This window comes from Rissa tridactyla, chromosome 7, assembly GCF_028500815.1.
Source record: "Rissa tridactyla isolate bRisTri1 chromosome 7, bRisTri1.patW.cur.20221130, whole genome shotgun sequence".
NCBI classification, from domain to species: domain Eukaryota; kingdom Metazoa; phylum Chordata; class Aves; order Charadriiformes; family Laridae; genus Rissa; species Rissa tridactyla.
The window spans coordinates 28493868-28506767 of record NC_071472.1 but is presented as its reverse complement, the minus strand read 5'-3'; the positions used below and the strand labels follow the sequence as shown (position 1 = coordinate 28506767).

Genomic DNA, 12900 nt, shown 5'->3' with positions numbered 1-12900 from the left:
TAGAGTACTGCTGAAACCTGTCCGGATTCTGTTAATCCTTGCTCACCTCAATAGTTTGGATGATTTTAAGGAGACTTGTTGCAAAAAGATAGTATCTTCAAATTTTTGGAAAGACATTTTTGAATTTAACTTTTCATTAAACCGGTTGAAATAGAAGACTAAAAGGTTGTTAAACTTAGTTATGGCTACCAGAGCGCTGTGAATTGCTTTATTAATTCCTCCTGTAGCATAAACAGTGTAGTGCAGATTTTTATTTGCATTTGTGGTAGCTGTTAGCTTCTGTTATTATTTTGTTTTATAGAACTGGTTTTTAAATACTGGTGTTCCCCACTGGGCAAAGTATGCTGCGTCATTTCCTAATATATACCTCAACAAATTACTCTCTCTCTCTTTTCTACTCCTTCCCTCCCTGCAATGAAGAGGATAATTTTGTGTAGTGATCTGAGATCAGTTTACCCTGCAACGTTAATCTTCTAACAGAGAGATACTATTTTATTTTTCCAGCGTGCTGTAATCCACCCCAGTTTCTGTTATATTTAAAACCTATTAATTGTTAATGTTGCACTTCTTGAATTCTAATCATGAGCAGACTACATGCAGGGCTCCGGTTTGGGAAGGATCATTAACCGTTCCCCCGGGGATCCCGAGCGGTACTTTCTGGAGGCAGCGTGAGCTGTATTATTTGTGTAGACTTTTGTCCTTGTGCTGCTACATCTGTTTGAAACTGGGACTTTGGGTACAGCCTGCATTGTATGGTTTTGAACTGCATTGCCTGACGCTAGCGCTGTGGATTGTTATCTGGAATGCACAGAGGAATCATTGATCACTGCTTCTTTTTCCCTTTTTATTTTTTTTAAACGGGACTGCAGACGCTAGTGGGTATTTATGCTATTTCTTTTCACCGATCTCAGGCACTTCAAATGGTTGAGGTACTTTTCAGCATTACTCTTTTGTTCTAGATTACCTGATCTAACAATTAGTAGTTAAGTTGGAAAACAAAACATGTCTTCTATTTAGGAAAAGAAAAATACTATTCCCTAATGATACAGCAATGTTTTAATATATGTTCTAAATGTAATAATATATATTGACTGGCATATCTATTACAAAATGGATACTCAAAAAACTTTTAATCTGCATGTATAATTATGATATATTATGCAGGGTGTTGCAATAAATGGTTCAAATCAGAAAGAGATATTTTTTGTTATATTTTAAGCTTTTAAACTTTGGACTGTCATTACCTTCAAGAAACAGAGGAAAGAGGAAATAAGGATATTTATTTTAGGGTTTTTTTAGACTTTATCACGTTCATTGCAACAACACCGTGTCATGTAATAAAGTAGTTCATTCTAGATGAGGTGGTTTTACTTTTGTAGTTGTCTTAATACAGTACCCCTATGGCAATGATACCGAGTATTTAATGGCAAAAGCTGACAAAAATTATATCATCTCTCCAGAAAATTTATTAGCAATGACATTTACAAAAACACGCATTTCATTTAAAAGGAATGTAGCAAGAAACTGATGTAGCTGTAGTCCAAAAACATTAAGTAAGTGTTTAACATTGGGTAATGGATTATCGGAGAATGTCGTCTTAGGCAGATACGATGCAATGTGTTTTTCTTGAATTTGTGTATTTGTGTGTGTATCTGCAAAGAAGATCCTCATTAGTGCAGGCTTCTCTGCAAGCTTCAATGTGTACTAAGGGAAAATTAGAGTCTTTATCTTCAGGTTTAGAAAGTCTGGAAGCAGCTCATTTACTGTTACAATTCTTTAACTAATGAATCTGTAACTTCAACTTTTCTCTCTTCCTTTCGTAAGTCAGGTTAGTGCCAAATATGTGACGTGTATGACCCAAGATTAAACACCCAGGTTTGGTTTCTTCAAATAGTACTGCAAAGGAAAAGAACCATCACTGTGACTGCAAAGAAAGATTCAGAAAAATATAACATTGTAACAAATTGAACTATTTTCTCCTGAGCTGGTTTAAAAACGAAGTTGGGAAATGGGCTCTTATCTTTTCTTGTAGACTGTCATTTTTTGCCCTCTCCTCTTCAGATTTGATTTCTCATCTTAAATAAGTATTGAGGACCACATGTGCACAGATCCTCATGGGATAATTTGGGTTGAAAGGCACCTCAGAGGTCATCTGGTCCAACCTCACAGGATCAGCTGTGAGATCAGACCAGATATTCTGTTTTATTTGAATTAGAAAAATATGTTTGGGTCAGGAAATTAATTTTAATCCGTATCCATGCCACATCAGGGAAAATGACATATTATGCTTTGTTGAGGCCTTGATGCAGTCGCAGTTATAAACTCTGTCTCCCTCACATCCATTATCATTCCCAAATCCTTCAGTGTTAACAACAAAGCTCTCTGCGATCTTGAGGATGTTGTAAACTGTGACCAACAGTACTCCTGCTATTTAGCAAAGATGTAATCAATTCCCAGTTCCTGAAAATGTTCAGTGAAATTTAGGATTTAATATATTCAGTGCTTCACTTGTCTCACATTTTTCACAGTGTTAAAATGTTTTCTGAAGTGGGGTCACTTGAGTTCCCTTTCCTGGTACAAACACTCCCCCTGTGCTCTTCTGAACTTCAGCCTTCCCATGGGCTCTCTCACTCATTAATTCTGCATGGAAATGTTTGGGGATTACGACCTTTTTTCCCAGCAAGCAGTGTTTCTAATGGAGCCTGCAAAGGACCTCCTCTCACAAAGAGGTCTCCGGGAGAGAATATTTTCCAAGTAAATGCTAATATCTATCACTGAACAGAAGAACCAGTAGAGAGAAATGACAGTGATTTGTTAGGGGGCAAGAGTGGGTTCTCGTAACGTGCCTGTTGGACCAGCAGGTGATCAGGGAAGGCTTTCAGTGGGCTCTTAGCAATTCAGAGGCGGTAGTTGGGGCCCTGCAGCACTGAGGATGTGCAGGGTTGGGGGTGGAACTATCTAGTAACCTGGGGATGGCAGCAACAATGGAGCTGCCTTTTCTTCCTAAGCTCTGGCATGCTGCCAATTCCCAATTTCCTCCTGTTTATCTCAAAAAGACAAAGAAAAGAAAAAGACTCCAGCAGGAAGTGTTATTTTTTTATTTTTCTTCTGTACTGTATATTGCCCTGAAAAGTTGTAAATTGATTATTGTTTGTTCTCCAGATGGATCCTGTGCAAAAAGCAGTCATAAACCATACATTTGGAGTGTCCATTCCACCAAAGAAGAAACAAGTCATTTCCTGTAACGTCTGCCAGCTTCGCTTTAATTCTGATGTGAGTATTGACTATTCTTTTTTTCTTTTTGGTACATTAGGTATAATTAATCTAAACCTCTTTTTCCCCAAACAAATCATTCCAGTTCAGCTCACATTCTGCTCAGCCTGCTGGGCTGATATTTTTGTCCACTCAGAGATGGAAGTCCATAGAGGTACATCAGCCTTTGATTTTCTTGAATGTGTCTGGCATGATGTCCAATGCCACGTCCATTGATGGTATCCCATTACCTTCAAGAGGTACTGCAAAAAGAAATGTTGGTTGGTCTTTTTTTTTCGGTTGGTTTTTTTTTTTAAAAAAAAAGGAGGGGGAGCAGACAGAAAATCTTTCCTATGAGTTCTCCATGTCATACCCACTCTTCTTCCAGAAGAAATACCTTTTTGCTGTTGTTTCTCCATCCTTGATGATAATATGTCTTCTGATTTCTTAATAAAGCCACTCTTCCAGTAACTTTCATTTGGAATAAACATGAGCATTTACTTCTGGCTGTCTCTTTGAGTATGATAAAGTTCAAGGAAACTGTTTTCTGAGGTGTAATGTAAAAAAATGCATTACAAAAGAGTACATTGATTTATATGTTTAAAATACATATCCAGTTAATGTTTTTCTCAAGTAGCTTGAAAATTAAAGAAATTCAAGAAAACTACGTCTAAGAAAATTACGACCTTCGACACTTTAAAAATATGTATTTGTTCTTGGAGACTACTTACTAATGTCATTTAGCTAATACAAGAACCTTCAAACTTCTCAGGTTTTTTTTCAATTTCAAGTGTAAAACCAAATCCTTAAGTGATGTGTTAATATTATATATTTTGCTGTTATAATTTCAGTCTAAGAAATAGTTTGCAGACACCTCCTCAAAGCCTTTCAGTACTCAGTGCTCCTAGAGATTGGCAATGAAGCACCCATACCTATTACTTTAATTTTCTCTGCCTCTACGATTCCACTTTGAAAAATGCCTTGTAAAGTGGTTTCCCCAGCTTGGCTTTCTTGTCTAGGGTGGAAAGGATTTTGAAGCAGTGCTATCCTACCTTCAAATTGATTTCTAAATCTGTCATCTTTTGACAAGCTTATTAAATTTTCTTTGAAGTGGCAATATCTACTTAGTCAACCGATTTCAAAAGTCGTTATTTAAAATTTAGTTCACTTATATTTCCTCTTTAAGGTTAAGATTTAAGGTCAAAAAAATCTTTCTGTTCTGATACTTGGTGCAGATACCTGTTTTTACTGATTAAAACAAGGAACCAGTAAAGTTTTTAAAAATTTTCCTGGGCTCCATGGATCTGAATCTTACTTCTGAGATGGACCTTTCTCAGTCACCAGGGAGGCAGCTCAGCCTCTTCACACTCTTCCCTCTCCTCCTGAGGTCAGGGTCCCTCTGACCATGGGTCCTGTCACTAGAGGAGTCACTCACTTTGTCTGCACAGACATTAAGGTGGACAAACAGCATATCAGGCAGATGGATTGAATCACAACTTAGTGGCTCAAAACAAAAAAAGAGCTGAAATATGATATCTTTTTGTACATCTGCCAACCAAGCAATTTTTCCTATCTAGACTTACTCACAAAGTAGAACAAAACATGCATATCGTATTCTGCTTTCAATAGTGGCATCACAAAAGCAATGGCAGATTATAGCCTGGTTTCTTCTTCTGGGGCGGATGTATTCATATGGTGTTGTGCTCCTTTCTTCCTAAATGTGATGGATATGGTCAGTTCTAGGTGCTAGAAAATATCATCATCCTTTTGTAATGAATGGTTGTAAGAAAAGATGAAGCACTATGACTGTGCCACAGTTAGTGATAAAATGCAGTTCTTTACTTTCTACAGCAGTTTGCTTTATCAGGACATTCACAAACAACCTGGAAATTTGATTTTAGAATGCACTGAGATTTAGTAGTGTTATTCATACCAGAAAATACCTTCATAACTATTTCATAACCACAACATACAAGAATATTTGGAGAAGGAATTTTCACTTCTATTTTAAAAACTATCTAGCCGTTTATTGGTTTATTCAGCTTCTCCTGGGAAGCTTACATAAGTTTTTAAAATCTTTCCTCCGGGTTCAGTCTTTTGACCTTAAGAGTTATTTATTTGAGTGTGAGAGTGAGATCTTCTACTCAGATACTGTTCTCACCACCACCACCCCATAATCTCCATTGTTATAATTTCACTGAGGTGATGCTAATGGCCTTTCAACTAAGCTCTGCAGACTCTTATAGTTCTTTCTTAGCTAGTTAAAAGCTCCTTCACAGAAATAAAATGCTTGTATTTTTCTTTTTGGTCCCTTTATAATGTGAAATTATGCTTAGGGAGTGGAACGGTCTTTACAATCCATCCTGTGTTGCATGTCTTATATTTGAGAACCTTGTAACTGTTGAATCTTTCAGTGAAATCAATTCCACCATGTAACATCCTAAGAATGTACTGAAAGCCTTTTGGGTGGCCTCAAACTGTGATAAACCCGCATTAAAGCCTTGAGAATAGGACATTGCAGAATGAGATTGGTAGGCCAGTCACTTCACACTTGCAGTTTGTTCTAGCTCTACAAGGCTGATGTGCTCCTTGTTGTTGATGGGCATTTTGTTCCTTTCGACTTCTGTTGACCTTAAATGCAAGCAAATGAAATAAAAATGACAGAAGTAAGCTATTAAGTATTATTCTTACTTTTGTTCTCCTAAATGAATTTCAGTTGCATGGTGTTTGATGATTCTGACCTGATTCTAGTAGTGCTTTATCTATTGCATGAGTAACGTATGGACCAGTGGATATTCGTCTGTGAGAAGACGAAAATTGGCTTCCTTGCCTGCAATTGTCTTCTCACACTGTGGACACCCACTGGTCTGGATCAATAGACCCAGAAAATTCAGACCAGTCAATTTATAGTTGTCAAGCCTCCCACTAAATTAATACAGTAAATTGCAAAGGTTTCAGTTTTCTTCTGCTAGTGTGTGTCTGCAGGTTTAGCTTTGGTGAGAGTGTTGTGGCATCGGATTCAGAGACAGGGATCTGCAGCTAGCTGCAGGAAGAGAAAGTCTGATATCAGGGATGCAAGGAAACTTTAAAATAGACTGTCTCCAATGTGGGAGTAAATGTATCTAATGTTGAAGTGATGCCTTCTGGATTTTGAAAAATAAAAATTGGTAGGATGGTGCTATTTTTCTCCTACCATATTATAGTTTGAACAGAGTGTTTCCTAACTGAATTGTTCAATATCTCCTAGTCTCTTGTACTTCTAAAATGTTTTTTAAAAGTACAACATGAAGAAAACATCTGCACACAAACTCTAAATCCAATCCAGGTTTAGCCTGATGTGTTTATCCTCTTCCAAAAAATAAATGATGGGTTTTGATCATACTCTTAGGCATTGCCATCAAACTCTATCTGTCCTTTTCTAGAATTCATTATCTGAAGTTTGGTCAATTTGGAAGTTGTTTTCTGCTAATAAATTCTGGCACAAACATTTTCTGCACCGCTTCCAAGCTCTGTCAACTCCAAGAGAAACTGTAGTACAGAAGAGATGATCCAAAATCTTTAGAAACGGAAAAATATAATACCATCTCTGCGAAGTAACACCAAACTAAAGTTGTTTTAATAGCCTGAGCTTTGAGGCCATTGAATGGGGATTCTATCTGTAGTATTGACCTGACAACAGTGATAACTGAGGTTGCTTCAACAATATTTTTTGTATGATCTAGTTAAAATGCTCTAGCTGGTACTTAGGTTCAGGCAGCTAATACTACTCTAAGTATCTTGTTGTTTGAGTATCTGAGGTATCTGGGACATCCACACCAGGCTGGTAGACCTGACACAGGCCCTGCAGTTGGAGGTCAGGCAGGACACCTGAGGACAAAATATACTGGATGCCCCTTTCTAGGACTGAATCCCCACTCATTAGGTTTGTCTTCTATTTTCTTTTTCCTTTCTTTTTTTTTTTCTTTTTTTTTTTTTTTTTTTGAAGGGGTTTGGGGGGAAACAGGATTTAGTGAGGAGAAAAAGCATTAAAAGAAATAGGAGGAAGTTAATTGACCTCAAGATTATGATACCAGAAAACTGGAAAATTAGTAGAGCTCAACAATTCAAAGGAATTGAAATGGCAAAAAAGTGAGGAGGGAATAGAGAAAAGGACTTTTTCCTAAACTAATTTTTAATGATGGTAAATACCAGGAGTCAATTGCTATTGAATTAAATTGGAAATCTCAATTTAAGGATAGCATTATGAGGCTTGGTAGTTGATGAGATTGATTAGTCAGAATAGTCAATGAGATACTTATTTTTCAGCCTGCATAAACTTTATTCTGTTATGCAGAGGAACATACTTTTTTGGAAAACTGTTTAGCAAAAAAAAAAAAGCAACACTGTCCATTAATAGTTACAGTTGGATTTGTTCCAGTATATTAGAATAAACCCAGGTGTTTCCATCTTTGCATCATAATATCTGTTAGCACCATTATATCTTTTAATTTCTATACGATGATGAAACAGTACGTGTTCCAGTGCAGCAATGATTAGTGTATCAATAAAGTCCAAGCTACAGACTTGTGTTATAATCCAGCTCAGAAAAAATGAGAAATATCTCAGTTATGTTTACTACCACCAGAGACCATGCAGCAGAAGAGGAAGAATCCTCTTCATGGAACAGATTGTGGTAGTGAGTCAGATTTTACACTTGCTTAAAGGCCACCAGAGCAAGGGACGTAACTGTATTCCACTAAGAGGAAGCAAGACATGCTGCGAAAGATCTAGCTCAGCCTTTGAAAAAAAATTTTTTTTTCCTTTTAAGAATTCTAGGATTCCTTCCAAACCCATGATATATCTATATGGACTATAGATAAGATTTGCTAAACAAGTTTTCATAGTATTTACATAGGTCTGGCTTGTTGATGTTAGTTATTTGTATTACAGATATTCTAGCAGAAACAAAAAGCAGCTTGGGTGAGTTTGCTGAATACTTATGATACCCGTAAGAGTCTCCAGTAGCAACAGGGCAAGGGGAAAAATGGCTGTCTTCTATCCCACATAGATTCCTTCTCTGCTTACTCTCGGCTTGTTCGTTCTCATTCCTTCTGGCCACCAGATGAATCTGCAGCATCTCCTGCAGGTGCTCAGTGGCAGTAGGTCCCTCCATCAGCAGTGGAGCTTCAGCCAGACTGTCCCAGAGATGTCTGTTATATTCTGTTACGGCATCTGACACTGCAGCTTGCAGCCGTAAGAGAAAAGTGAGTTGCAGTTGCAAGGATACCTGTTTGGCTTCTGCAGAATTGTTTTTTTTCTCCATGTGTATGAATCATCACCTTGCGTTCACGTAAATTCTCTCTGCTCTTCTCCCTCCTCATTTGTAGTGGTAGTCCACAGAGCTTTTGGAGCTTGGGCACTAGACAATAATGTCAGTGCTAATCCAGTTCCTTTCCTCAGCAGCCAGACCTCTCTGTGCTCCAAACTCACAAATACATTGACAGCAGCCCGCGTGGTTTGTTTTTGTTTGTTTCGTGGTGTTTTTTTTTTTTGAAAACCGAGTTTGTCATCTCTTGATCACATGTAAAAGAAGTAGTTACTTCCCTCTGTGCATTTTGATTCTTGTAGGAAGGTCTTCGGCTGTGATACAGCCTGGTAGGTACTATCTTGTTGATAGGATATCATTTGATTGAAATAAACTTGTGTTTGCACGGTGTAGTACTCTGTGAGTAACGACTGTAAGTCAGTGCTGCTTTTTCGTGTCACCTGCAAAGACTTGGAAATCGAGGAAAAAAAACACCTGGTAGGCAGATCAGAAAAAGCAGATGCAGCAGTTTGGCATTATATGAAGGTAATCTTATTGTTGAATGCATTTATAGCTAATAAAAATTATGTGACGATAGTGATCATCTTTTTAAAATGCTAGAAGGCAAATTTTTGAAGTTTAGGCAAGTATTACCAAACGTTAACTTTGCAAATTTGAATGAATCACTCATGCTGTCAAAAAGATAACACACAAAATAATCAATAGCATCAAATAAAAATCTACAGAACTGTCATAGTCTTTTGTCAAATGTTTTACATTTTGCCTATAAATAAGACTATTTATATTGATTCTTTGGGTATGGAGGATAGTGAAGCAGATAGGAGGTAATTAAAAGCATAAATCTCAGGAACTTGTGAAGGTAATTTTCTGTTTTGTAGAAAGAACTGACAAAATGATGAAAGTTGTTAGCTCCAACATGACAGAAATATTGCATGATTATAGGGTACAGGGTTATAACATGCTGAAAATTGTGTTCAAATAACAGCTATTTAACAGCGCTTTTAACTAAGTTTGGTTAGATATTTAAATATGAGTTGACTCCTTATGACATGGCTGATCTTCACAGCTTTTTGATTTTTCTATGTCCTTTTCAACAGTAATCTACCTTACTATTTGGAGCAATTAGGTTTTAGAAACCCGTTGAGAACAGAATTGAAAAAATAATGCATAGCTTTGGTCTAACAAATGTATGAATGCTTCAGTTTTGCAGATTTCTTCAATTACATCTGTTATTAACATCAAATGAGATAAAACTAAATTTTTCAACACAGCTTCCTAATTTATCATTTAAGGTAATTTTTATTAAAGTTACGATTCCAGTCTAAATTCTTCTTTATATACTCCTCACATAAATATGCATACTCTTACAACATGGTTCTAACAGGCAAACTATATGATCAAATATTTGATAGACCTCTTACTATTTTAGGAAAGGGAGCTTTATAGTTCAGGACCTGCTGTGAATTAGAATCATAGAAATAGAATCATAGAATTGCCTCAGTTGGAAGGGACCCTTCAGATCATCCAGTCCAAGCACCAACCTAACTCTGACAAAAACCATCACTAAACCCTATCTCTAAGCTCTATGTCAACCCACCTTTTAAATACCTCCAGAGATGGTGCCTCAGCCGCTTCCCTGGGCAGCCTGTCCCAATGCTTAATAACCCTTTCAGTGTAAAAGGTTTTCCGAATATCCAGTCTAAACCTCCCCTGGTGCAACCCGAGGCCGTTTCCTCTTGTCCTGTCGCCTGTAACTTGGGAGAAGAGACCGACCCCCACCTCTCTACACCCTCCTTTCAGGCAGTTGTAGAGAGCGAGAAGGTCTCCCCTCAGCCTCCTTTTCTCCAGGCTGAACACCCCCAGCTCCCTCAGCCGCTCCTCATGAGACTTGTTCTCCAGACCCCTCACCAGCTTTGTTGCCCTTCTCTGGACCTGCTCCAGCACCTCAGTGTCTTTTTTTGTGGTGAGGGGCCCAAAACTGGCCACAGCACTCGAGGTGGGGCCTCACCAGTGCCGAGTACAGGGGGACAATCACTGCCCTAGTCCTACTCACCACACTGTTGTGAGTGTGGAGACAAACTGACAATGTTACAGGTATAACTACCTCTGTGCTCCTCCAGTCTTGCACAGTTAGATGCCTTCTCTAACAGGACTGCTGCCATTGCAGCTGTGCCAGGAGGCCTCTCACAGGGATGCTGCATGCACTTCATTAAAACATTTCTCCTTACGGCCTAATGTAATGTAATTATGGTAGCCTAGCTAAGAGCTTTACCTGCAAAAAAAAATGGGGTTTTTTGTACTTGAGACTGTGTAGTTATGGTGGAACCTGGAAAAAATCTTGATCTTACACACATACACACTGAACCATTAGACTTTGTCAAACCTTGCATCAAGCTGTCATTGAAGGGATCTGGTAGGTTAGTATTTCATCTCTTTGTGTAGTAATAAATTCAGTTAATTAGTCATTCACACACCAAATAGATTCTAAAACTCAGTCACTTGTGAACTGTCAAAATGAATGGTGCTGATTTCAAATATACTGTCAGTCACTGCTCCTGACAGGGATAATTTTCTGTAATCTTTTGTACTGCAGTCTTACCTGAACTTCAAAGTTTTCTTAAAGGTAATACCACTATCAATGAATCTGTATGATCTGTATGTTTCCTGGTTATCTGTATCTTTCTATATATACATATCTATACATATACACATATTTAAGTTTATGCAAAGTAAAGCTTCAGAGGTTAAGCACTATAATATGCTAATGATATTCACATTTATTTTAGAAAGCATGTTTACGTGAAGAAGATGAAGATTTGCATTGTTGATGTTTTATTAGATGCAGTCTAGCATATAAGGCTAACGTATCATACGTAGTCTCACAGTTTAGCATCCTGATGCTTAGATTTCAAACTTAGTAATTTGGAGTTGAAAGTGGCAATTAACTTCAGATTTTAAATACAATGTAACACTTGGATCATTTTTTTGTCTCAATGAAATATTTTTAAGATGGGAAGAACTTGTCCTTTCTTATAACCAAGTCATTAATCCTAATAGCATAGAAGGCTTTCTAAAAAAAAAACAAAAACAAAAACAACAACAACAAAAAAAACCACAACAAAACAACAACAACAGCAAACCCAAACAAAAAAAACCAAACAAAACCCCCACAAGGTTTAATTGCTTGCGGTTTTTTAATTACTACTTAAAGACTATGAATGGAACTAAAAATCTACATTGCTTAAAGAGAGGATGGGTGTCCTTCCACCATTTTAGGTCATAGAAATTTGAAAACCAGTAGGAGAAAATTGCGTATTTATTTGTCTGTCAATGATATTCTTAATTATTTGCAACTGAATTCAAAATACAGCTTTTCACTAGGCCATGATCTTCTAAAGATTTAGACATATGTTTAATGCCTTAAAATATGCCTCCTGTTGATCAAAAAGGAATGCCAGACAAATACATAAACACTTTTGTGGAATTTGGCCTGTCAGTACAAAGGTATTTTTTGCATTCTGGTATTTAATGTCATATTTATTGCAGCTTAAAGCTCTTCCTGTTCATTAAATCTTACTAGCCGGTACTTGATGATTTTCTATACTTTCCAATAAGTAGGAGGACTCCATTTTAAAATGTCACAATGTGTATATATCGAGCTAGTAGACCATAGTCAGTTTTAGGACCAAATGGAAATTAGATTTTCCTTTTAGGTGTAGGGAGTTCTTTCATATGAAATATTTTCTTATTCCACTTTTTGAAAGAGTGTCCTCCTTAACCTAAAAATTATAATAATAAATGTTCAATGATGACATTTAATTTCAATTATATAAGCAATAAATTTAACTTAATCTTTTTGAAATAAAAAAATAAATATTCCAACAATATTGTGGCACAAATAAATTATTTTACTGTAGAGTTGATTCATCCCTACAGTAAATGCAGCCCTATACACTGGGATAAATTATTATGCAATTTAAAAGCACCACAGTACATGAGTACAAAGAGATTCATTAAGGTTACAGATCTTTATTTTAGGGTTTTTAAACTTTTTTTATTTTCTCAAATATTGTTTTGATGATATGGAATTTTCATGAATTAGTTGTACATAGTTTAGTTAATGATGATCAAAAAGTACATTCAATATCCATTTAAAATATTACATCCCTAAGATATTTACTCTTATTTTCTTCTAATATTTTATAGGAATTTTGTATTAAAACCGGTGAATTATCTTTCATTTATACCTGTGACTTTTAAACCTTGTGTGTACAGAACTTCCTTTGGATTATCAGACCAAATGAAAATAAGTGTTTGGCATCTTGTCTTAACTGAAAATGAAA

The 12900-nt window shown here is 36.7% G+C and overlaps 1 protein-coding gene across 18 annotated transcripts in view; it reads left to right on the top strand.

The window, feature by feature from the left end:
- ZNF385B (zinc finger protein 385B) overlaps positions 1–12900 on the top strand; it is a 141430-nt gene that overhangs the window by 99524 nt on the left and 29006 nt on the right. For 17 of the 18 annotated variants that reach the window (XM_054208653.1, XM_054208656.1, XM_054208670.1 and 14 more), the window contains one exon: positions 3163–3273. In XM_054208653.1, coding sequence (XP_054064628.1) covers positions 3163–3273 — 111 coding nt within the window. Of the gene's footprint in view, positions 1–205; positions 930–3162; positions 3274–12900 lie in introns of those variants that run through there. The other variant, XM_054208664.1, reaches the window with a different exon arrangement.